General features: G+C 49.1%; 1 protein-coding gene across 1 annotated transcript in view; it reads right to left on the bottom strand.

Moving 5' to 3' along the window:
- CELF3 (CUGBP Elav-like family member 3) overlaps positions 1 to 17,927 on the bottom strand; it is a 37,460-nt gene extending 19,533 nt beyond the window's left edge. Inside the window, exons 1-2 of the mRNA XM_068247920.1 lie at positions 17,880 to 17,927; positions 1,194 to 1,242 (exon numbers count right to left, since the gene is read on the bottom strand). Of these exons, the coding sequence (XP_068104021.1) occupies positions 1,194 to 1,242; positions 17,880 to 17,924 (94 nt within the window). The 5' untranslated portion in view covers positions 17,925 to 17,927. The remainder of the gene's footprint in view (positions 1 to 1,193; positions 1,243 to 17,879) is intronic.
- Positions 17,928 to 27,176: the final 9,249 nt, after the last annotated feature.

The following is a 27,176-nucleotide window of genomic DNA, read 5'->3' on the forward strand; positions in this document are numbered from 1 at the left end:
GAAGCAGATTTCAGTGCTGGAGCAACCAAAAGCACTAAAAAGCAGGGAAGAACACATTTTAAACTCCACTGATGATAAAATATCACTTTTGGGCGGAGTGACCCTTTAACCCATTAGCAGCGTCAACAGAGTTATCTTGTTTGCAATAAGTGCACTGCTTTTGACCTCAGTTGGCAGAACTCGTTGTGCTGTAAATTCTAGTAATGCTTTGATCTCTCTCTGCTAGCAGACAATATAGAAACTGAAAGCAGAAGTCCTCTGTTAGGGCTGGTGCACACCGAGTGGCTTTTTCAGCGTTTCTGCAGCCGCTTGCGGCTGCGGATCCGCTTGGTCAATGTATCTCAATGGGCTGGTGCACACCAGAGCGGGAGGCGTTTTGCAGCAACGCATACTCCTGGGGTGAGGCATTTTTTGGATTGTGGATGCGTTTCTGCCTCAATGTTAAGTATAGGAAAAACACAAACCGCTCTGAAAAACGCCTGTTCAGAGCGGTTTTGCCGGCGGTTTTGTTACAGAAGCTGTTCAGTAACAGCTTTACTGTAACAATATCTGAAATCTACTACACCAAAACCGCTACACAAAACCGCAAAACGCTAGCTGAAACGCTTCAGAAAAATAAGAAAAAGCGTTTCAAAATCTGCTAGCATTTTGCGGATCTGCTAGCGGGTTTTGGTGTGCACCAGGCTTCACTGTCTCACACCGCCCCCTAGGGACAAGTGGCCATAAATACACATTACAGCAGTACTAATTGGAAGCAGGGAAATGTAAAAAATAAGAAAAAACAAAATGTGTTAAAATAAAATGGCCTGGAGAATTTGCTAAATAAATTGGCTGCTAAAAGGTTAATAGGATTAATGTATATTTATGTTAATGCTAGGAACACACCTTGCAATTTCCTGTCAGATCGATGGGTCGAAACCGATAATTTTCGGCATGTCCGATCTGCTCCCGATCGATAATGGGATTGATTTTGTGCAGTAATGATCTGAAAATGGATTAAGTTATCAATCGGGGGCAGATCGGGCATGTAGAGAATTATCGGTTCGACCCGTTGATCTGACGGGAAATTGCATGGTGTGTACCCGGCGTAAAGGTACATTTTGGAGTAGGGAGCCATGTGAAGATTGGAAACAATAACATTACAGATAAAACAGGAAACGGTATTGTGATTATGCAGAGTTTAGTCCACCTACCCCCTCGGCTCTCACTGTCTGCTGGCTTCACCTGGATTGGTCGATTCATCTGGAAGAAAATACAAACAAGAGGACCACTTGAGTATCTGCGGCTCTGTATGATAAGAATTATATCTATCCTCGTCAATAGCCAGCCACACACATTCAGCCATTCAGCTGTCGCTTATTCCTTTCAAACAATTGTATGGATCAAAAAAATTAAGCTGGCCATACATCTATTAATCTGGCGGCCGATCGACCATCCGGTTCTGTAATTATGATCAAACTGGAAGAAAATCGGTGCCACGTGCATGCCTGACAGATGGTGCGACCAATTTCAGGCCGAGCATGTCGATTGGACACATTGCAAGATGTTGAGTTGTTGTGATCGATCAGGTGGGTGGTGGTAACTACAAGCGATATCGGGACTAGCAACGAACGCGATGAAACCCCGGCGCTGTCCTCCCTAATTGCAAATGTCCCCGGAGCAATTTATCCGTCCGTGTCAGGCGCTGGCTCCGCCTATACATGCGCCCCAAGTGGTTTTCCAGAGTAACATGGGCACGTGTGACATCACACATGCCCCCGTGTACGCCGGAAACCATGTGGGGTGTGTGTATGCGCACTGCGGACAGAGCCTGGAACCAGCGGCTGACATGGACAGGTAAAGGGCCCCTTTGACATTAGGGGGCACAGCGACAGGCCGGCTGGATGTGGTGCCACAAGGCAGATTCCTGATTGATTTCAGCATGAAATCGATCATGAATTGGCCTGTGGTGTATGGGCAGCCGACAGATCTCTCTCTATTCATTTTCGATCAGAGATTTGTCTCTTGGTTGAATCTGCCCATCATCACTAGATGTATGGATACCTTTAGTGACTGACCCTCTGACAGGCAGGGCTGTGGAGTCGAGGAGTCGGAGCAATTTTGAGTACCTGGAGTCGGTATACCTGCCGCCAGGTATCTCTGTCATTGCACAAGGTCAATAGATCAACAACTGTAGGAACTGTACAGAGATCTACTGGTGTGGGGCCCATAGATTATCACACAATTACTAATCTACTACCAGGGCTGGTTATACAAATAGGCGAAGCAGCCATGTACTTAGAGGCAGCTGATGCTAAAGAGGCAGATGAATGTGGCCAGCACAACCACTGCCATCACCCGGGTTTGAATCCCAGCTAGGGCACTATCTGCAGGTTTGTAAGTTCTCCCTATGTCTGGGTTTCCTCTGGGCACTCTGGTTTCCTCCCAAATCCAAAACATAAGTAACTGATAAGTTAAAGGGAACTTGAAGTGAGTGGGATATGGAGGCTGTCATATTTATTACAACTTACAATTTATGTACAATACCAGTTGCCTGGCAATTCTGGAATTTCTTTATGCTTTATTTTTGCTACACACCATCTACCTCCTAAATTTGGCATGCAAATGAAAATAATGAGCCTCTCGCCAAACATCTCTATCCCCCATCACTAAAGACTGGTACACACATCCAATTATGATTGCCCAATTTTATCACTACCATGTAGTATGAGAGCTTACCTGCGCAATCTATTCATCATTTTGAGTGGTCATTTATTGGCCAATTTTACCTCCTCTATGTAGCATGAGGGCCAACAGATTTTAAATACTATGAACAGTCTTTGTAGGATAAGCACTCATACTACATGGAGTTGGTAAAATTGGTCAGTGATTGGTTAATCATAATTGAAAGTGTGTACCAGGCTAATGCTGCATACACACTTGAGATAAAAGTCTTTGGAAAAGGCAAGATCACAGACCAATGTTACCCCCTTCCATGTAGTATGAGAGCCATACCTACACAGTCTATTCTATTGAGCTGCACTCCCCATCAGATACAAATCTTTGCAAGATGCTGCACAGAAAGATGCTGTACACATTCAACAGATCAGTATCTGCAAAAGATCTGTTCCTGCAAAAGATCCGTTCCTGCAAAATGCATTCATAGTCTATGAGATCTGCAGATCCTTGGTTAACGGACAATCATCTGCAGATCTGGCAATCATCTGCAGATCTGGCAATCATCTGCAGATCTGAAGACCCATCCTGGTGGATCTGATCTGCAGATGAATATCCATTAAATAAGGTGTGTATGAGATCTGCAGATATCATAGACTATGAATGCATTTTGCAGGAACGGATCTTTCCGTTTCTGACGCACAAAAGGACAACCCAGCATGCCCTGCAACTTCCTTTGTGTGGTAATGTACCAAATAAGAGTCAGGTAACCTGGGGGATGATCATTTATCAACAAGAAAAGTAATAGTGATTTTAACGTTTGGATTGCCTGGTTAGCATCCTTATTACTTGTTTACCAAATAAAAATAAAGAATTGACACACTTTAAGAGAGGCAAGACTCCTTACTTTTTTTTTTAGACTGCCAGCAGTACAAGGTTGCTGGAAAAAAAAAAAGACTTCACCCGAGGCGGGATATACATCACTGGAGCCTTTAGGAACAGATGTTCTGGCACCATAAACCCGCCCTCCATCGAACCCATGAGCCTGCAATGCGAATGCACGCTGTTACCGCGCCTTCCCTACCACTCTTTCTTCTTCTCAGTGTGCCTGCGCTCACCATCCCAGAGCCGAGCCAGCGTCACCGCCACCGGAGTATGGAGACCCAGATGGGTGGGCTGGATGGGCAGAGCTGCCCCAAAAGCAAGACCTCTGGAGGAAGCCATTTCTTGTACTTTTCCGTTAGCCAGGCGCATCCACTAGGTGGCGATGAAACTCCACCAGAATTATATCTTTCCCTACTATCCATGGCGGCCTGGAGGGGGAATAGTAATTATCGCCACCTAGTGGATGCGCCCGGCTAACGGAAAAGAACCCCATTCCTTCTAACATCTCATATCTGGTGCAGAAACTTCAACTGAGCATATGAGAGTCAGAATCGGAGATAATATGGCATTCCAGTGTGGTGTGGTCAGATACTGCATAATACAGTGCAATAAGTTAAAGGATACCCGAGGTGACATGTGACATGATGAGATAGACATGGGTATGTACAGTGCCTAGCACACAAATAACTATGCTGTGTTCCTTTTTTTCTTTCTCTGCCTAAGGGCTGGTGCACACCGAGCGGCTTTTTGGGCGTTTTCAGATCCGCTTGCGGCTGCGGATCTGCTTGGTCAATGTATCTCAATGGGGTGGTGCACACCAGAGCGGCAGGCGTTTTGCAGAAACGAAAAATGCCTGGGTGAGGCATTTTTTGGATTTCGGATGCGTTTCTGCCTCAATGTTAAGTATAGGAAAAACGCAAACCGCTCTGAAAAACGGCACTTCAGAGCGGTTTTGCAGGCGTTTTTGTTACAGAAGCTGTTCAGTAACAGCTTTACTGTAACAATATATGAAATCTACTATACTGAAAACCGCAGCAGCAATCCGCAAAACGCTAGCAAAACGCCTCATAAAAATAAAAAAAAGCGTTTAAAAATCTGCTAGCGTTTTGCGGATCTGCTAGCGGGTTTTGGTGTGCACCAGCCCTTAAAGAGTTAAATATCAGGTATGTAAGTGGCTGACTCAGTTCTGACTCAGACAGGAAGTGACTACAGTGTGACCCTCACTGATAAGAAATTCCAACTATAATACACCTTCCTTGCAGAAAATAGCTTCTGAGAGCAGGAAAGAGATAAATAGCCTCAATAGTACATAGATTTTAGCTCTGGCATACTTCAATGAATGTGTCATTGAGCAAAAACAATAAAACAGTTAAAACTTAAAAAGTAGATTTAAACCTAAAATAAAACTGTGGAATATCTTAAAAAGTCATTTTTAGGAGAAGGAGGATAGATACAAATGCTTATTTCATTTGTTTATTTTTGCCTCAGGTGTCCTTTAATGTAAATGTTTAAGAAAGTTATGGCAGTTGTCTGAACCTTGATCCTGCAAAAAAAGTATTTAGGTATTTATAAGCGCATCTGAATAGTAAATTAGGAAAAAAGGGTTTGCTTGGAACAATTACACAGCCAGGGGTGTCACAGCTGGAACAAGCATGCAGCCAGTCACAGAGGGAACAAGCATGCAGCCAGTGGAGTCATGCCTGGAACAAGCATGCAGCTAGTGGAGCAACGCCAGGAACAAGCATGCAGCCAGTGGAGTCACACCAGGAACAAGCATGCAGCCAGTGGAGTCACGCCTGGAACAAGCATGAAGCCAGTGGAGCAAAGCCAGGAACAAGCATGAAGCCAGTGGAGTCACACCAGGAACAAGCATGCAGCCAATGGAGTCACGCCTGGAACAAGCATGCAGCCAGTGGAGTAACACCTGGAACAAGCATGCATCCAGCGGAGTCACGCTTGGAACAAGCATGCAGTCAGCAGAGTCACACCTGGAACAAGCATGCAGCCAGTGGAGTCACACCTGGAACAAGCACGCAGCCAGCGGAGTCACACCTGGAACAAGCACGCAGCCAGCGGAGTCACACCTGGAACAAGCACGTAGTCAGCGGAGTCACACCTGGAACAAGCACGCAGCCAGCGGAGTCACACCTGGAACAAGCACGCAGCCAGTGGAGTCACGCCTGGAACAAGCATGCAGCCAGTGGAGTCACGCCTGGAACAAGCATGCAGCCAGTGGAGTCACGCCTGGAACAAGCATGCAGCCAGCGAAGTCACGCCTGGAACAAGCATGCAGCCAGTGGAGTCACGCCTGGAACAAGCATGCAGCCAGTGGAGTCACGCCTGGAACAAGCATGCAGCCAGTGGAGTCACGCCTGGAACAAGCATGCAGCCAGTGAAGTCACGCCTGGAACAAGCATGCAGCCAGTGGAGTCACGCCTGGAACAAGCATGCAGCCAGTGGAGTCACGCCTGGAACAAGCATGCATCCAGCGGAGTCACGCTTGGAACAAGAATGCAGCCAGCGGAGTCACACCTGGAACAAGCATGCAGCCAGCGGAGTCACACCAGGAACAAGCATGCAGCCAGTGGAGTCACACCAGGAACAAGCATGCAGCCAGTGGAGTCACACCAGGAACACGCATGCAGCCAGTGGAGTCACGCCTGGAACAAGCATGCAGCCAGTGGAGTCACACCAGGAACAAGCATGCAGCCAGTGGAGTCATGCCTGGAACAAGCACGCAGCCAATGGCACGCCTGACCTCTCCTGCATACTTGTTCTGGGTCAGTCAAGATCATTTGACAGGCAGTGGTGTTACCTGGCAACAGAAAAACATGACTTTCCAACTCCCATGCTGAGCGCTAGCAAGCCAGCCAGTGCATGGAAGCAGCTAATGGAGAGAATTAATATGGGGCTGCTGGATAACACCAACATGTGTCCAATGATGACATGCATGGAGCTACAAGCCCTGGGCAAAAGGTGCGAGCAAGCTGGAAGTGCCGAGTCCAGCTTTCTGACCAAAAGAGGCCTTATACACTGTACAAGAAAATCCTCTGCAGCCATCCACGTGCCCAAGCCTAAAACTCCCCCCAAATCACCTGCCATTAAAGCGGACCTGAACTGAGAACTTCCTCTCTGCTGTAAGAGATAAACAACAGCATAGTGATCTTTAAAGAAAAACATTTCTTTGTTACAGCTGATACAAATCCTGCAATAAATCTGCAGTGTGTCTACTTCCTGCTTTCATGGAAGCAGACGTAGGGTTAACATCCTGTGTTTACAAATTAGCTTTTCTGCTGAGGCAGCCGCGATTCCTGTGCTGAGACAGCTGAGCGATCAAATTACACAGGTGATTAATGACAGATGAGGGGGGATTAGTGCATTTCTCTCGGTTTTCCTTCTGTCCTGTGCAAGAGTTCAGGTGGGTAGAGAGAGAGAGAGAGAGACATAGGGTAAGCAGATAGACAGGTACAGAAAGTGTCACAGTGTTAAAGAAAGAGAGAAGGAGTATTGGCAAGAGAAACATGACAGAGCATTGTACATTACCTACTCTCCCTCTGTCATGTGTCTGGCAGGCTTTGTCTCTGCACTGTGCTGGGCTGGCTTATGGCAGCTATGTCCCTCTGGGTGTCTGTGAGGCAGGCTGGAGACTGTGGGCCCGTTTCCACTGTTGCGACGCGATTTCGCCGGCATCCCGACGCTTGTAAAAACGCATGCGGATGCGTTTCCGCATGCGTTTTTACCCGCGATTTCGCGTGCGATTTCGCATGGCAGGGTGCCATGCGAAATTAACCATGACTCTGCCAGGGCAAAATAACATTGAAAAAGGTGCGAAATCGCACGCGAATCGCGGGTAAAAACGCATGTAAAAAACGCATGCGTTTTTCCTATTAAATACATTAGCGGCGATTCGCATGGATTCCCGACGCAGGCGAATTCTGTGGGTCCCGTCGTTCAGATTTGGCCCGCCGCCAAATCGCTCCCGCACGCCGCACATATGGAAACAGCCCCAGCCACTTCAATGTACCAAGCGAATCCGCATGTCGGCGCCGCATGCGGATTCGCTATGGTGGAAACGAGCCCTGTCACTGGCAGACTCGGGCTGCAGCTCCTCTGCTGTCTGGGCTCTCCCTCAGTTGTCATGGCTGGCTGGCTGGCTGCTTATTCACTCCTGTCTCTCTCCAGCTCTTGTATTTCCCGCCGGTGCCACAATGTGTGTGAAGATGCAGAGACGTCAGGTCAGTGTTAGTACGCCTGACGTCTCTCTCAGCATCAGGGAGCTGGAGGGGGAGGAGGAAAAGGGGGGCGGCCAAAACCTCTTTGAGCCACGGGCTCTTTTTCAGTTATGCGGCTAAGCCTGGGCACTGGGTAGCAAGCGGAGTTCTAGGTGCATGGGAGGGAGAGACAGGATTGTGGCCATGTCCCCTAGCCAGCCCAGCGGTAAATCTCGCGCTGCTCACTGCACGCTGCCTGGGAGTCACCATGGCAACAGGACGCTAAGCAGCTTTCCCTGCCTAGCGTCCAGTTACCATGGTGACTCCCAGGCAGCGGAGGAGAGTAGCGAGATTCACTGCCGGATTGGGGACGCTAACAACCCCTAACCTTCCTCCCCCCCCCCCCCCCCCCCAACCACCTACCACTCTTGGGAACAAAACAAAACAAACAAAAAAACAAACAAACACGCAGTTCAGTCAAGTAGCCGCCGCCCCCTTCAAAGACCCGCTAGGGGCCGGTGCCCACGAGTGCCTCTTAATAGATACCGCCCTGACAGCATGCAGCACTTTGTTTAAACGTGCTGCGTTACTATGTAACGCAATGTGTGCACTGTAAACAGCACATTGATTTTACAGTGCTGTGAGTTAGGCTGCGTTACTGGCTGCTGTAACGTGGGACTTTAACGTCCCACTGTAAAACCAGCCTTAGGGTATGACTCTAACAGCTTTGCACATCTAGAGACTGAAATCCTTGCCCATTCTTCTTTGCAAAACAGCTCCAGCTCAGTCAGATTAGATGGACAGCGTTACGCTTGGTGGCATATTCTCCACATTCAGCACGACATGCATAACCTGACGTGAAGGAGGTACACACACTAGCACAAGGAACCAGGATATCCCCAGTTTAGTGGAGGACTGACTCCAGCAGGAGATGTGGCGCACAGAGCAGGCGTAGATCCGAACAGCCACAAACAATCCTTCACTTTAGTGGCTCAGCGCAAGGTAGCGCTGAGCGCATAAACCAGAACTCAGGAGATCAGGACAGGTAACAGAATTAACGCTTGCTAAACTAGTCACTGCTTAAGTGACAGCAAGCATCCATAAGAAGACAGACTGGAATGAGGCAGCCAACGCGATTGCAGCGGTGGCGTGCCTCACAAAGACAGGACAGAATAGTCGGGAAATAGAGTCAAAGAAGGCAGACGTAATCCACACAAATATACAATAGGTATGATTTCCTAGCGTATTAAGGTTACAGCTATCAATGAACTACAAACGACTAACTGACATATGTATATATCGGCGATAAACTGATATATGACATAAGCAAGGAACATTAACTAAGAACTGGAGCAGGACTAGGAAGGATTCGCCACTTCTACGCAGAAGCGAGCGCAATACACGCAAGACAACAGGAACAGGACTGACTAGCTAAGCATGGGTGATCACGATACGCGCAACCTACCAAAACATGCTGGAAGCTGACTGACTGAACACAGGATATAATCAGTTCAGGGGCGTAGCAATAGGGGTTGCAGAGGTAGCGGCCGCATCGGGGCCCTTGGGCCAGAGGGGCCCCGAAGGGCCCTCCCTCAACTGCAGTATTAGCTCTCTATTGGTCCTGTGCTCATAATAATCACTTCTATAGATACTTTGAATAGTGGTAATCATTAACAAGCTGCTTCCCATCCACTTCTTTCACCTCTAATGCTGTAGTTGCTATTGGCAGGTTTTGGTGCGCCGTATCAATTGTTATGTATAGAGTGCTAAGGGGGCCCCATTATAAAACTTGCATCGGGGCCCACAGCCCCTTAGCTACGCCACTGAATTAGTTCGTGTACGTATATATCAGCGACACTGATGTATTAACGTAACACGAATACAAGGAAAATAACAAACGTGCTTGTATGCATATATATCGGCGATGAACCAATATATGATGCAAGACCAGCAAAGTAACATTAGAACTAGACTCACGATCTGGGGCCAAAGCAGCAGCAAGATAGGCTGGGCCAGTGATGGCTAACCTTTCAGAGGCCGAGTGCCCAAACTGCGACCTAACATCGACTTATCTATCTCCGAGTGCCAATGGGGGGGGGTGGTGGTGTTGCGCCGCGCCAAAATATGGGCGTGGCCATGATATTGTATGGGCGGAGCTAGCGTAATGATGTAACAGCGAGGCAAAAGAAAGCAGTGTTTCCGCCATGATGTGGTGAAACGAGGATTCGCATCATGGGTGTGCAGAAACTGTATGATGCTATTTATACTCGCCGTAACCCCAAAGCAGCAAATATAGCCAACTATGACCATTAAGGGCTCACTCACACTATGTGCTGCGCAGTCAGTTTTGACGCAACGCACATAATGTAAGATTCATATGGTAACATGAAAGTCAATAGACTTCCATGTTACCATTCACACTACAAGTGTGCGTTCCCATGCGTTACGTTGTAACGCATCTGGGAACATTTTAACGCACAACGCATACGTTTCCCCGATGGGTACAGCTGCCGACGTCCACGCTTTAGCGCACCACAATGTGCATTCCGTGCTATCACTGTGCGTTGGCAGCGCATGCATGAAATTGCATTCGTGCATACGTTCTGTTGTGTGAATGAGCCCTTAATAATAAATGCAGCAACAGTTACCCCAGACACCAGAAAATAAACGCAATGTGTCCAACATTTCAGCAGAAAATCATGCAATGTGGGCCACATTTCACCAGAAAACATACGCAGTGGGCCACAATTCACCAGAAAACATACGCAGTGGGCCACAATTCACCAGAAAACATACGCAGTGGGCAGCATTTCATAGTAAATAAACACAATGTGGGAAACATTTTAGCAGAAAACAACACAGTGGGCCGCATTTCACCTGCAAAAAAAAGTAATGTACTCACCTGACAGAAGTCTTCCCTCTCGGCTGGGCTCTGGCGTGCATCTTCCCCGGATCTTCTGCAGCTGAGTCTCCCGCGCTGCCGCTGACAGGCAGAGTGCAGGGCTATGGGAAGATGGCTGCCGCCGAAGCCCTGTACTGGAGACACAAATAGTCTCCAGTACAGGGCTTCGGGACGGCAGCCATCTTGCCGTAGCCTTGGTCTGCCTCCCGGGAGACTGCGGGGCTGCGGGCTATGAACTGGCGCGGCGGCGTCTAGTAGGCGCTGCGGCCAGTTCATAAGCAGCGGTGGCGTGCCAGCAGATTAGGCTGCGCGTGCCATAGGTTTGCCACCGCTGGGTTAGGCTGAAGCTATGATAGCCCATGGAGCACTGCAGGAAGCAGTCCTTTATACTGAGGTCATCCAATGGGAGCAGACATGCAGATTCCCACACAGGTGAATGATAATCAATCACAGGCTGACAGCAGGAAAGGGCAGACAATGATATGCAGCCTGCAAGAAAGGGATTGCAGCTCCATTGCAACAGACAATGTTTATTTTCACAAAAGCATATTAATCTGTCATTAACTTCAGAGCGACTGCAGATGGAATCAACGCTCAGTGTAAGCGCACGCAAAACTATGCGAGCAAATGCACGCAAAGAAATCAAAAACTGCTTGTCTTCAGTAAAACTGCAGCCAGCAGTACATGCTGCAGAAGTGATCATAACAGACAGCGTTTGTGAACAGCAGTTTTCAGATCTTGCCACAGATTCTCGATTGGATTTAGATCTGGACTTTGACTGGGCCATTCTAACACATGGATATGTTTTCTTTTAAACCATTCCATTGTTGCCCTGGCTTTATGTTTAGGGTCGTTGTCCTGCTGGAAGGTGAACCTCCACCCCAGTCTCAAGTCTTTTGCAGACTCCAAGAGGTTTTCTTCCAAGATTGCCCTGTATTTGGCTCCATCCATCTTCCCATTAACTCTGACCAGCTTCCCTGTCCCTGCTGAAGAGAAGCACCCCCAAAGAATGATGCTGCCACCACCACATTTGACAGTGGGGATGGTGTGTTCAGAGTGATGCGCAGTGTTAGTTTTCCGCCACACATAGCGTTTTGCATTTTGGCCAAAAAGTTACATTTTGGTCTCATCTGACCAGAGCACATTCTTCCACATGTTTGCTGTGCCCCCCACATGGCTTGTGGCAAACTGCAAACGGGACTTCTTATGCTTTTCTGTTAACAATGGCTTTCTTCTTGCCACTCTTCCATAAAGGCCAACTTTGTGCAGTGCACGACTAATAGTTGTCCTACGGACAGATTCCCCCACCTGATCTTTGCAGCTCGTCCAGAGTCACCATGGGCTTCTTGACTGCATTTCTGATCAGCGCTCTCCTTATTTGGCCTGTGAGTTTAGGTGGACGGCCTTGTCTCTGTAGGTTTACAGTTGTGCCATACGCCTTCCATTTCTGAATGATCGCTTGAACAGTGCTCCGTGGGATGTTCAAGGCTTTGAAAATCTTTTTGTAGCCTAAGCCTGCTTTAAATGTCTCAATAACTTGATCCCTGACCTGTCTTGTGTGCTCTTTGGACTTCATGGTGTTGTTGCTCCCAATATTATCTTAGACAACCTCTGAGGCCGTCACAGAGCAGCTATATTTGTACTGACATTAGATTACACACAGGTGCACTCTATTTAGTCATTAGCACTCACCAGGCAATGTCTATGGGCAACTGACTGCACACAGACCAAAGGGGGCTGAATAATTACGCACGCCCCACTTTGCAGTTATTTATTTGTAAAAAATGTTTGGAATCATGTATGATTTTCGTTCAATGTAAAGTATATAATCACTGGTGTAATCGCTCATCAAAACTTGCACGGAGCGATTTTGCTAGCGTTTTAGGTTAATGTACACTGTAATAAAATTAAAAATAATTGAAAGGACCAATCAGACTTTAAAGAGAACCCGAGGTGGGAATTTATTATGCTAGTGGGGCACAGAGGCTGGTTGTGCACACGAACACCAGCCTCTGTTGCCCCATGGTGTGCCTCAAAGACCCCCCTGCGCGCCGCTATAACCCCGCAGTGCTGGCGACACGCAGCATGTCGCCAGCACAATGTTTATATAAGCGCTGTCTGTCAGAGCCGCTCCCCCGCCTCCTCCGTATCGGCGCTACCCGCGTCACTTCCCTCCAATCCAATCAGCGGGAGGGAAGGGACACAGGCGGGTAGCGCCGATAAGGAGGAGGTGGGGGAGCGGCACTGACAGACAGCACTTAGGTAAACATTGTCGCCAGCACTGCGGGGGGTATAGCGGCGGCAGGGGGGTCTTTGAAGCACACCATGGGGCAACAGAGGCTGGTGTTAGTGTGCACAACCAGCCTCTGTGCCCCACTAGCATAATAAATTCCCACCTCGGGTTCTCTTTAAAACGCTAATCGCTACACAAGCGCTGGCAAATTGATTACACTTTCGAAAATCGCTCCCTAAAACGCTCATGAAATACCTGGGGCTTCCTCAAGCCCCATAAGCCTGGATCGCTCCCACGCAGCCGTCCTCCGCTGCCTCTATCCGCCGGTGCCGGGTCCCGTAGTTTCGGCCAGTTGGGCCAGTCGAAGTAAGCACGCTGCCAATTTACCACATCACAGGGGCTCCATTCGAATCCTTACGCGTGCGGCTCCATACTAACAGGCGCATGTGTAAGGATATGGAGGGAGCCCCTGTGATGCGGAAAATTGGTCGCGTCCGCCGGAAGTGACGGGACCCGGTACCGGCGATAGAGGAAGCGGAGGATGGCGGCGTGGGAGCGATCCAGGCTTATGGGGCTGGAGGAAGCCCCAGGTATGTATAAAAGCTTTTCCTATTTTTTTATTTTCCTTCCTCTCTGGTTCCCTTTAATCTCCAGTTATCTGGTTTGCAGTCACTGCTATGTTCCCCTTTTTCCTATGCTTCAAACACAATAGGGAAATGATAGCTGAGTGAGATGTGCACCTCCTCCTACACTGCGCCCTGAGGCTGGAGCCTCTCTCGCCTCTGCCTCGGCCCTAGCGAGCGGAACTGAGGCACTCATTAAAATGAAAGTAAGTTGCTGCGGGGGACTAAAGGATGGGTTTGTCCCGGCGCAGGCACAGGGCAGCTGCAGGGGGCTGGTAGAAGCCCCAGGGAAGTTACTCTTTTTTTTTTTCATACAGTTAAGGTTCTCTTTAATTCACCCCTCCGCTGTGCACTGCATTCGGGGCCCTCTCTTGCCACATATACAGGGCTCTCTGGCTATCTATATGGGAGACTCTAAAACAGGAAATGTGGGCGCTGCCGTTCAGATATTTAAATAGGTACCTATGTTGGCGCCCCAAAATTGTATTTTTTCAGGGACTCAGAGCCGGGACAAGGTCCTCCAGCACCCAAGGCTGAGACACCAAATCCACCCCCTGTCCCTCCCACCCCAGCTGTCACACACTGATTGCTATTAGACTAAGAGGTGCCCCAGGGCCCTCAACCCCTCCAACACCCTAATCACATTATCTGGCTTGCAGTCACTGCCATGTATCCCCTTTTCTTATTTCTTTTTGATTCAAACACAGTAGGGGAATGATGGGTGAGTGAGTTGTGCACCCCTCCTACACTGAGCCCTGAGGCTGGAGCCTCTCTCTCACCTCTGCCTCGGCCCTGCAGTGACTGGTGGGGGAGGGGCATAAGGTCAAAGGAAACCTGTAATATTAATAAAAGAAGAAAAAAAGTTTCATTTACCTGGGGCTTCAGCCAACCCCCTGTCCCCAGGAACATCCTGCATAAGAGCAGTATGAGAAAACCTTGTACTGTGCCTGCGCAGGACGCTCCAGATGAGGGACACGCGAACAAGGATGTGAACTGCCAGGGCTGCGCAGAGGCCCTGGACTTGCAATAACAAAACAGCCACAGCAAGAGATCGGAGGATCGTACAGAGATGGCGCAGGCACAGGAAGGCTGCAGGGGGGCGGTAGAAGCCCCAGGTAAGTAAAACGGTTTTGTTTTTTTATATATTACAGTTTTCCATTAAGGTTGGCTGAGGATATGCCTATTTAAAGAGACACTGAAGCGAGAATAATTCTCGCTTCAGAGCTCATAGTTAGCAGGGGCACGTGTGTCCCTGCTAAAACGCCGCTATCCCGCGGCTAAACGGGGGTCCCTTCACCCCCAACCCCCCCCCCCCCCCCCGCAAAATCAACGACCCAATTGGTCGTAGATGTTGCTGCTCCTAGAGGCAGGGCTAACCGCTGCAGCCCTGCCTCTAGTCGCGTCTATCAGCGGCGCATCGCCACCTCTCCCCCGCCACTCTCAGTGAAGGAAGACTGAGAGGGGCGGGGGAGAGGCGGAGATACGCGCTGACAGACGCGCGTGGGGCAGGGCTGCGGCGGTTAGTCCTGCCTCAACCAGGAAGAGATCCCCCGCTGCACCGAGGGGATTTCGGGGGGTCAGGGACCCCCGTTTAGCCGCGCGATAGCGGCGTTTTAGCAGGGGCACGCATGCCCCTGCTAACTATGAGCTCTGAAGCGAGATTTATTCTCGCTTCAGAGTCTCTTTAAGCCACTGGGAGACTTGACCGCAGGGTAAAGCCGAAGAACGTCTCACCCTGCTCCTGCAAAAGGTCTGGTGGCATTATTTACTATTCTTCCTCCAGGTCGCAGTGGACAATGGGCAAAGCTGTAATTCAGCTGCCAGCTATTGCTGGCGGCCAAACTACGCTGTTTTTAAAGGGCAAATGATGTGATTTGGAGGATGCCAGATTTATTTCCTTAAAAACAATTCCAGTTGCCTGGCTGTCCTGCTGATCCTCTGCCTCTAATACTTTCAGCAATAGACCCTGAACAAGCTTGCAGCAGATCAGGTGTTTCTAACATTTTGTCAGATCTGACAAGTTTAGCTGCATGCTGGTTTCTGGTGTTATTCAGACACTACAGCAGCCAAATAGGTCAGCAGTGCTGTCAGGCAACTAGTATTGTTTAATATGGCAGCCTCCATATTCCTCTCACTTCAGTTGTCCCTCAAAGTAATTTGGGCGCCTTTTTGATGGCAACCAAATTACTGTCTAAGCACAGCTATAGCTGCAATTCCTATTTGGTGCCAGCTGCGCCAAAACCTCCAGTGGCGTTTTTACACCGCTCCTAGCTGGGGGAGGGATGTGGGTGGTTAAAGCTGGCCAAGTGGGGTGGGTGGTTGAGGTTAGCCGTGGGACAGGGAAGTGAAGGGTAGGCATTGACAGTGGGAGTGTTCAGTGTAAGAATCGGAGCAGTGCTTTTCAGCGCTGCTAGCTTTGGGCGCAGCCAGCGCCGCCATAGACTGTAATGGGAATCAGTCTATAGCGGCGCTCAGTGAGGAAGGTCGGCTCCGTCAGAAGACGGAGCCGAAGTTGCTTAAAAAACACAATAATTCGGCCTCCAGCAATCGCTGGAAGCCGAATTATTTCATTCCCCCACTATCCATGTCGGCCTGGAGGGGGAATAGTAATTAAAACGCCCCGGACTTGTGTAGAAGCAGGACCAGCCATTTAACAGCTGGATCCTGCGCCCAAGTCTACCAGCGCCGTATTCAAATGTACGCGTAAGAATAGGGTTATGTTTAGCTTTAATAAAATATTGGTGTGTATTACTGACATTTTATTATCGTCATTTACACTGCAATAGTAGAATGTCGGTAAAGGTCTGTACACACTGGATGCGTTGCACTGCGTTTTTAAAATCACAAGGCCTTTTGAAAAATTATGAAAATTGTGATGACCTGTACACAGTGGTTCAATGCGTTTTTAAAAAAACTTAATCGCAGTGACCGGTGTGCTTTATAAGCACTGCCCTTAAAAAAACGCAATGCATGCGATTTTCATTGCGTTTTATAATTTAACAATCACGAAACCAGCAACAGATGGCCTCAGCAAAATTGCATCACACTGCGTTTGGTAATTTTCAGTGTATACAGGCCTTAAATCTACAGATATTTTACTATATGCTTTTCTGGGTGCACCAGCAGCATTGAGGAGGGGAGGGGCAGCGACATATTGAGGGGCAGGCCAGTGTTTCAGTGCCAAGCTGTGGCTAACAAGGTGACAGCTTCTGCTGTATTGCTGGGAGATCAAGGGGCAGAGCTGCCCATTCTGACACTAAGAAGGGGAGGAGGAGCCACATTCTAAGGGGCGGGCCAGAGTACTCTAGACAGCCGGGCCCTGTGTATATCACATAACCCAGCATTGTAGTGATGGGAATTCCGGCTCTTCTCGGAGAATCGGTTCTTCTGAATCGGCTCCCATTAGAGAGCCGGCTCTTACGGCTCTCAATCGGCTCTTCATTAAATATCACTGGACACCACTCAGAATCGGAGTAAAAGCCCCGCCCCCATCTCCATGACAACTCCAGACTGCTTCGCTGACTGCCCCAATCCCTCCTGCTACTGCTCTGCTCTGCCCCATACACACCTACAAGCTGCAACTACAGGACTACATCTCCCAGCATGCCTCAGCGCCCTTTATTACACAGCAAATCAGAGCTGTGTGGGGCGGCTGAGGCATCGGCTCTTTAAAAACTGAGAACCGGCTCGTGTCGTTCACAGCAAAGAGCCGGCTCTTAGAGCCGGCTCGTTCGTGAACGACCCATCACTACAGCATTGCAGATAGAGGGAAAGTAACTTAGGGTGCACACACACACATCCAACATTGATTGGCCAATTGCTAGAGACTTGTACCACCTCAATGTAGAGTGAGGGAGAACAGACTTTAAATACTAAGACCAGTTTGTGCAAGTAAGCCTCTCATACTACATGACAGTAATACACTTGGCCAATGATTGGCCAATCAAAATTGGATGTCTGTACCAAGCTTGAGTATGGATAGGCATATGCACATTACTGAGTACATAACTGCATGATGCATGTACAGCAGTATATACAGTGCAGCACACGCTCCCTCACCTTTCCCTGTTGCACAAAATGCCTCACCTCTATCCACTAGCATGGCACAGCAATAGCAGAGGGGCGTGGTCACTGCAGGTGCAGCAATAGCAGAGGGGCGTGGTTACGTGTCACTGCAGGTGCAGCAATAGCAGAGGGGCGTGGTCACGTGTCACTGCAGGTGCCATCCTCAGCAGTGCTGGAGCTGCCCACCTGTGTCACAATAGCTGCAATGACGTCACCTCCATCCACTAGCATGGCACAGCAATAGCAGAGGGGCGTGGTCACGTGTCACTGCAGGTGCCATTCTCAGCAGTGCTGGAGCTGCCCACCTGTGTCACAATAGCTGCTATGACGTCACTTCCATCCACTAGCATGGCACAGCAATAGCAGAGGGGCGAGGTCACGTGTCACTGCAGGTGCCATCCTCAGCGGTGCGCGAGCTGCCCACCTGCGTCACAATAGCTGCTATGACGTCACCCGGCACTCATTCTCTTCGCAGACGGAGCGCCGGCGGCAGCATCGGCAGACGTGCGGCTTCTCTCTCTGCATCCCCGATAGCCAGGAGCTCTCAGCCCCGACATTCTCTGGCAGAAGCTCCAGGAAGAAACAAGCAGTTGTATCCTGGAGCTCCCCCTAGCGGCCGGTAGCAGGAATTACACAATGAGGTACGATGGAGGCGATAGAATTCGATTTCTTATAACAGAAATGGGTTTATGGCCTGGAATTCCTTTTGGTAGCAAATATACATGGCGAGGGTCTTTATCCTGAGGGGGACTTTACCCTGAGCAGCGGTCAATAGTAGAATATCGGTAATATGTTACAGACATGTTACTATATGCTTCTCTGTGTGCACCAGCAGCATTGAAGAGGGGAGGAGCAGTGACATATTGGGCTCTATTCTCAAAGAGCAAACATTTCCGCAAAATTTTACCGCTATATTTCCGCCAGCGGTAAACCCCGCATTTTTTCAACATTCACTAATATTTTCCGCATGTTTTCCGCATGCGGGAAAAAAGATGCGGAAACAGCTATTATTCATGCGGGAATCATGCGGTAAAAAGGACGCATGAAAAAGTGTTTAAAAAAAAAAAATTAAAGTCCAGCAAGCACAGCCCTTAAGCCTTCAGACTTCATTAAAGTCAATGGGATGCGGAATATATCACCTACTACTTGTAGGTGATAAAAAAAATGGTAAATAACGACGAAATTATGCGCCTGAACATTTTTGAGAATTGATTTTTTTATTGCGGAAAATACCGACTTTTTGCGGAAATTTTTCCGCATGAATCCCGCACTTTTACCGCACTTTTTCTGCATGCAGAACATTTTGAGAATGTCAACTTGATGGTATTTTGGTCGCAAACTTTACCGCATGCGGGAAGTCTTTGAGAATAGAGCCCATTGAGGGGCAGGTCAGTGTTTCAGTGCCAAGCTGTGGCTAACAAGGTGACAGCAGGGCCGGCCTTAGGTTTCACAGCGCCCTGAGCGAAACCTGATTTTGGTCCCCCCCTTCATCCTCTTCATGTGTGCACACGCACGCACACACACAGGCCCATATGCAATTCACCTTTTCACCTGAGTTACCTTCTAGGACAGGGGTCCCAACCTTTTTTTGAAGTCGTGACACATCACGCCAAATGCTCAGATCTCTGTGACACATCATATATGTATAACAGAAAATACTAATAATAACCACAAAATGGATGGGAAGAGTGCATTATCCTGAATACATTTAAAAATGAAGGCTAGAACCTTTCAGGAATATTAATAAATACAATCAGCGGGACAGTTAGGTCCCCCCCCCCCCAATGGAATGCTAGCACAGCACTTACAATTTGCACCACGTGTTATAGCTGCAGTGGACCCCCCCCCCCCCCCCCCAATAGAATGCCCTCAGACTACAGTAAGTATAGGTAGGGTGCCAGATATAGGTGCCCCCAGTATAGGATCTCATGTGCAGGTGCCCTCAATATAAGTAGCCAAACATAGGTGCCTCCAGTATAGGAAGTCAGGTGTTGGTGCCCTCAGTATAGGTAGCCAGGAGTAGGTTCCCTCCCTCAGTATAGGTAGCCAGCTATAGGCGCCCCCTTGGAAGCTGGCGCCCTGAGCGGTCGCTCCAGTCGCTCAGGTCAAAGGCCGGCTATGGGTGACAGCTTGTGCTGTATTGCTTGGAGATCAGGGGGCGGAGCTGCCCATTCTGACAGCACTAAGGAGGGGAGGAGCAGCCACATTCTAAGGGGCGGGCCTGAGTACTCTAGACTAGAGATGGGAAGTTCGGATCTTTTCAATGATTTGGATGATTCAAATCGGATCATTGCAAAGATCCGGATCTTTGATCCGAATCTCGGATCATTTTACTAGGGAAGCATTCGGGGGTGAAATGACTAGCAGGACAGGACTTTCCCTGCGGTGGACAGAGAAGGGGAGATGGTGGACAGAGAAGGGAGGAGGGACGAGCAGAGAGCAGAAATGTTTGTTTGCACACAATGCTGCAATCATATGCTTTACATATATTTCACCTATATGTTCATCTGTATACTTTGAATGCAAACGTCACACAGTGAAAGAAAGCATTCCCCAAAACATTCCAAGAAGTGAAGTGCAGCTGTTTAGAGCAGTGCAGGAGGATCATGTTGCCCTGCAATCCAGTGTTGCCAACCGCTCGTAAATTTACCGTGAAGGAATTCCGTAAGGAATTCAGCAGCGTCCGTAAGGGTGGCAAGTCGGCCGCCCGCCCTGTTGCATGAGGACAGCAGCGCAGTGGAGGAAGAGCTGTGGGCAGCGGTGGAGAAGGGGGGCAATCTTCCCCCCCTTCCCTCACCTTAGTGGCTTCCCTCCCTTGCTGTCCCCTCCTGAACTAAGTGCTGAGTGGCGTTTGGCAGCGGGCGGGACTTACCTTCCGTCTCGCTCCAAGTGCCGGAAGTTCTGCTGCTCTGGTCTGGACTAGACCAGAGTAGCTGCAAATCATCCCGCGCTGGCAACGAGATGCAGGTAAGTTCCGCTCGCTGCCGCCTGCCAGCCACTCATCACTTAGTTCAGGAGGGGAGAGCGAGCGAGGGAGAGCACTAAGGTGAGGGAAGGGGGGGGGGAGATTGCCCCCCCTTCTCCACCGCTGATGCCACAGCTCTCCCTCCACTACGCTACGCTGCTGTCCTCCTGCTGGGGGGGGGGGTCACCTGGCTACCTATTGTGGGCACATATACCTCTAGCTACATATACTGGGACATATACCTGTGGCTACATTTACTGGGCACATATACCCTGCCTAAATATACTGGGACATATACCTGTGGCTACATATACTGGGCACATATACCCTGCCTACATATACTGGGCACATATACCTCTGGCTACATATACTGGGCACATATACCCCTGGCTACATATACTGGGCACATATACCTTTGGCTACATATACTGGGCACATATACCTCTGGCTACATGTACTGGGCACTTATACCCCTGCCTACATATACTGGAACATATACCTGTGGCTACATATACTGGGCACATATACCTCTGGCTACATATACTGGGCACATATACCTCTGGCTACATATACTGGGCACATATAACCCTGACTACATATACTGGGACATATACCCTGCCTACATATACTGGGCACATATACCTCTGGCTACATATACTGGGCACATATAACCCTGACTACATATACTGGGACATATACCCTACCTACATATACTGGGCACATATACCTCTGGCTACATATACTGGGCACATATAACCCTGACTACATATACTGGGACATATACCCTGACTACATATACTGGGACATATACCCTGCCTACATATACTGGGCACATATACCCTGCCTACATATACTGGGCACATATAAGCTGCCTACATATACTGGGCACATATACCTCTGGTTACATATACTGGGCACATATAACCCTGACTACATATACTGGGACATATACCTGTGGCTACATATACTGGGCACATATACCCCTGCCTACATATACTGAGCACATATACCCCTGCTTACATATACTGGGCACATATACCCTGCCTACATATACTGGGCACATATACCCCTGCCTACATATAATGGGCACATATACCCCTGCCTACATATACTGGGCACATATACCCCTGCCTACATATACTGGGCACATATACCCCTGCCTACATATACTGGGCACATATACCCCTGCCTACATATACTGGGCACATATACCCCTGGCTACATATACTGGGCACATATACCCCTGGCTACATATACTGGGCACATATACCCCTGGCTACATATACTGGGGACATATACCCCTGCCTACATATACTGGGGACATATACCTCTGGCTACATATACTGGGCACATATATCCCTGGCTACATATACTGAGGACGCTGGCTGTTTGCCATTATGTGCATTTACTGGTGAAAAGCTGTCCCTTATTATGTGCATTTACTGGTGAAAAGCTGTCTCTTATTATGTGCATTTACTGGTGAAATGCTGTCTCTTATTGTGTGTATTTACTGGTGAAAAGCTGTCTCTTATTATGTGCATTTACTGGTGAAAAGCTGTCTCTTATTACGTGCATTTACTGGTGAAAAGCTGTCTCTCATTATGTGCATTTACTGGTGAAAAGCTGTCTCTCATTATGTGCATTTACTGGTGAAAAGCTGTCTCTCATTACGTGCATTTACTGGTGAAAAGCTGTCTCTCATTACGTGCATTTAGGCCCCGTTCACACTGCACGCGTTTCCAGCCACGCTTTGGAAATGCGTGCAGGTGGCCGACACACACAACATCAGACAGTGCATAGAGTGCACTGTCTGATGTTCACACTGCATGCGTTCCGGACTTGTGTGGTCCGGGAACGCATGCTGCACGCATTTTTTGCCAAAACGCGTAGCTGTCCCATTCACTTTTCAATGATGGGATCAGCCACGCAACGCATACAAACGCGGATGGCGTGCGTTCGTACGCGTTGCGTTTGGCATGCGTGGCCGTCCGTGTTTGTAATGTGAACGGGGCCTTACTGGGGAAAAGCTATCTCTCATTACGTGCATTTACTGGTGAAAGGCTGTCTCTTATGTGTATTTACTGGTGAAACACTGTCCTTTTATTATGTGCATTTACTGGTGAAAAGCTGTCTCTTATTATGTGTGTTTACTGGTGAAAAGCTGTCTCTCATTACGTGCATTTACTGGTGAAAAGCTGTCTCTCATTACGTGCATTTACTGGTGAAAAGCTGTCTCTCATTACGTGCATTTACTGGTGAAAGGCTGTCTCTTATGTGCATTTACTGGTGAAAAGCTGTCTCTTATTATGTGCATTTACTGGTGAAAAGCTGTCTCTTATTATGTGCATTTACTGGTGAAAAGCTGTCTCTCATTACGTGCATTTACTGGTGAAAAGCTGCCTCTCATTACGTGCATTTACTGGTGAAAAGCTGTCTCTCATTACGTGCATTTACTGGTGAAAGGCTGTCTCTTATGTGCATTTACTGGTGAAACGCTGTCTCTTATGTGCATTTACTGGTGAAACGCTGTCTCTCATTATATGCATTTACTTGCCATGCCCACTGTCGTCGTCGCGGTGCGCTTTGCGCGCCACAAATTTCCTTGAACATGTTGCCCCCTACCCATTTGACTGCCCCCTCATATGTGCCAGTCTAGAACCAGCCCTGTACCCCTGCCTACATATACTGGGCACATATACCCCTGGCTACCTGTTCTGGGGACATCTCTCCCCCTGGCTACCTGTTCTGGGGACATCTATACCCGTGGCGGCTCCAGGAATTTTTTTTAGGGGGTGCTATGCAGGTGTTGGACCAATTTCCGGGGGAGCTGACGACCGTGCGAAAAAATGGGCGGGGTCATGACCGGATGAAGGTGGGGCTAACTGTAATTTAAAGTGAACCCAGGGTGAGAGTGATATGGTGGCTGCCATATTTGTTTCCTTTTAAACAATTCTAGTTGCCTGGCAGCCCTGCTGATCTATTGGCTGCAGTAGTTGTGTGGGTGCATGCTGAGTGGGGGTGACACTGGTTGCCTATTAGTGACATATTGTGTGTGGGCATGCTGGGTGGGGGTGACACAGGTTGCCTATTAGTAGCATATTGTGTGTGCGCATGCTGAGTGGGGGGTGACACAGGCTGCCTATTAGTAGCATATTGTGTGGGCGCATGCTGGGTGGCTGTGACACAGGTTGCATATTAGTGGCATATTGTGTATGCGATTGTGTGTGCGCATGCTGAGTGGGGGTGACATAGGTTGCCTATTAGTGGAATATAGTGTGCGCATGCTGAGTGGGGGTGACACAGGTTGCCTATTAGTGGCATAATGTGTGTGCCCATGTTGGGTGGGGTTGACACAGGCTGCATATTAGTGGAATATTGTGTGTGCGCATGATGGGTGGCTTTGACACAGGTTGCATATTAGTGGCATATTGTGTGTGCGCATGCTGGGTGGGGGTGACACAGGCTGCCTATTAGTGGCATATTGTGTATGCGATTGTGTGTGCACATGCTGAGTGGGGGTGACACTGGTTGCCTATTAGTGACATATTGCGTGCGCATGCTGAGTGGGGGTGACACTGGTTGCCTATTAGTGACATATTGTGTCCGCGCATGCTGGATGGGGGTGACACAGGTTGCCTATAAGTGGCATATTGTGTGCGCATGTTAGGTGGGGTTGACACAGGCTGCATATTAGTGGCATATTGTGTGTGCATGCTGGGTGGCTGTGACACAGGTTGCCTATTAGTGACATTGTGCGTGCGCATGCTGGGTGGGGGTGATACAGGTTGCCTATTAGTAGCATATTGTATGTGCACATGCTGAGTGGGGGTGACACAGGCTGCCTATTAGTGGCATATTGTGTGGGCGCATGCTGAGTGGGGGTGACACTGGTTGCCTATTAGTGGAATATAGTGTGCGCATGCTGGGTGGGGGTGACACAGGCTGCCTATTAGTGGCATATGGTGTATGCGATTGTGTGTGTGCATGCTAAAGTGAGGGTTACACTGGTTGCCTATTAGTGACATATTGTGTGTGCGCATGCTGGGTGGGGGGGACACAGGCTACCTATTAGTGGCAGGGGCGGACTGACCATTAGGGCACTCGGGCACGGACCGAGGGCCCGTGGTCAGGGGGGGCCCGCCACCCGCCATAGAACCCTGAGCAGCCAGGAGGGGAGACAGCCAGTGAAGGAGGGCGATGGGCATAGCAGCGGAGAAGGGGGGAAGTTTCCCCCCCTCCTCTCACCTTGGGGCCCCCCTTCCTGGCTCTCTCCTCCGTAATCTGTAATGTATCGGACAGCTGGAAGCGGCTGACAGCGGGCGGAGACGCTGTTCAGTCACCAGAGGGATCGCTGATCTGTGTGCAGCTAGTCTGGGCTTGAGAAGCCCAGACTAGCTGCACACAGATCAGCGATGCCTCCGGTGGCTGAACAGCGGTAAGTCTCCGCCTGCTGTCAGCCGCTTCCAGCTGTCCGACACATTACAGATTACGGAGGGGAGAGCCAGGAAGGGGGGCCCCAAGGTGAGAGGAGGGGGGGGGGGAAACTTCCCCCCTTCTCCGCTGCTATGCCCATCGCCCTCCTTCACTGGCTGTCTCCCCTCCTGGAGACACCTACAAGCCTGGCTGCATATACTGGGGAGACCTATACACCTGGCTGCATATACTGGGGGCACTTATACACCTGACTACATATACTGGGGGCACTTATAGACCTAGCTACATATACTGGGGGCACTTACAGACCTGGCTATACTGGGGAGACCTATACACCTGGCTGCATATACTGAGGGCACCTATACACCTGGCTACATATACTGGGGGCACTTATAGACCTAGCTACATATACTGGGGGCACCTATAAACCTGGCTATACTGGGGACACCTATACATCTGGCTGCATATACTGGGGGCACCTATACACCTGACTACATATACTGGGGGCACTTATACACCTGACTACATATACTGGGGGCACTTATAGACCTAGCTACATATACTGGGTGCACCTATAAACCTGGCTATACTGGGGACACCTATACACCTGGCTGCATATACTGGGGGCACTTATACACCTGGCTATACTGGGGAGACCTATACACCTGGCTATACTGGGGAGACCTATACATCTGACTGCATATACTGGGGGCACCCAGGGGCGTAGCAATAGGGGGTGCAGAGGTTGCGACCGCATCGGGGCCCTTGGGCCTGAGGGGCCCCGAAGGGCCCTCCCTCAATTGCAGAATTAGCTCTCTATTGGTCCTGTGCTCATAATAATCACTTCTATAGATACTTTGAATAGTGGTAATCATTAACAAAGTGCTACCCATTCCCGTCTTGCACCTGTGACACTGTAGGTGCCATTAGCAGGTTTTGGTGCGCTGTAACAATTGTTATGTATAGAGTGCTTGGGGGGCCCCATTGTAAAACTTGCATCGGGGCCCACAGCTCCTTAGCTACGCCACTGGGGGCACCTATTCACCTGACTACATATACTGGGGGCACCTATAGACCTGGCTATACTGGGGACACCTATACACCTGGCTACATATACTGGGGACACCTAAAGACCTGGCTATCTATACAGGAGACACCTATAGACCTGGCTATCTGTACTGGGGACACCTATAGGCCTGGCTACCTATTCTGGAGACACCTGTAGACCTTTTTACCTATACTGGGGACAGCTATAGACCTGGCTATCTTAACTGGGGACATCTATAGACCTGGCTATCTTAAATGGGGACATCTATAGACCTGGTTATCTATTCTGGGGACACCTGTAGATTAGGCTACTTATACTGGGGACACCTATAGACCTGGATACCTGCACTGGGAAAACCTATAGACCTGGATACTTCCACTGGGGATACCCTTTGACCTGGTTACCTATACTGGGGGCACCTATTTTTGGGGAACTGCTGCCAGATTAACTATTTTTGGGGAACTGCTGCTGCCAGATTAAGTGTATTTTGAGAAACAGCTGCCAGATTATGTGTATTTTTGGGGAACCGCTGCCAGATTGTGTATAATGGGGGAACTGCTGCTTCCAGATTCTGTGTATTTTGGGGAAATTACTGCTGCTACATGTATTTTTGGTGATCCGCTGCCAAATTATGTATATTTGGGGGAACCGCTGCTGCCAGATAACGTCTATTTTGGGGGAACGACTGCCATATTATCTGTATTTTGGAGGAACCTCTGCCAAATTGCATGGATTTTTGGTGAAATGCTGTCAGATTACATGTATTTTGGGGGGGAAACACTATGGCAGAGTTCAAACTTCCCCAGCAGACCTTTTACACCACTGCTAAGGTCATGTATATTTTGCCCCACCCATGACCACGCCCACATTCTGTTGCGTGACCACACCCATTTTTTGGCGGTTTTTGTCAGTGTACAATATCACAATATAACATATTTACTGTTGTCAATAAATGATTATATCTTAGTCTGTAAAAATATAACGTGAAAGGTGGGAAACACTGGTATGGGGGCCCCATAATCTCCTATTGCCCGGGGGCCCCATGAGTTGTCAGTCCGTCCCTGGGTGGGGGTGATACAGGCTACCTATTAGTGGCATATTGTGTTCGCATGCTGGGTGGGGGTGACACAGGCTGCCTATTAGTGGCATATTGTG

The sequence above is a fragment of the Hyperolius riggenbachi genome, chromosome 8, assembly GCF_040937935.1.
Source record: "Hyperolius riggenbachi isolate aHypRig1 chromosome 8, aHypRig1.pri, whole genome shotgun sequence".
NCBI classification, from domain to species: Eukaryota; Metazoa; Chordata; class Amphibia; order Anura; family Hyperoliidae; genus Hyperolius; species Hyperolius riggenbachi.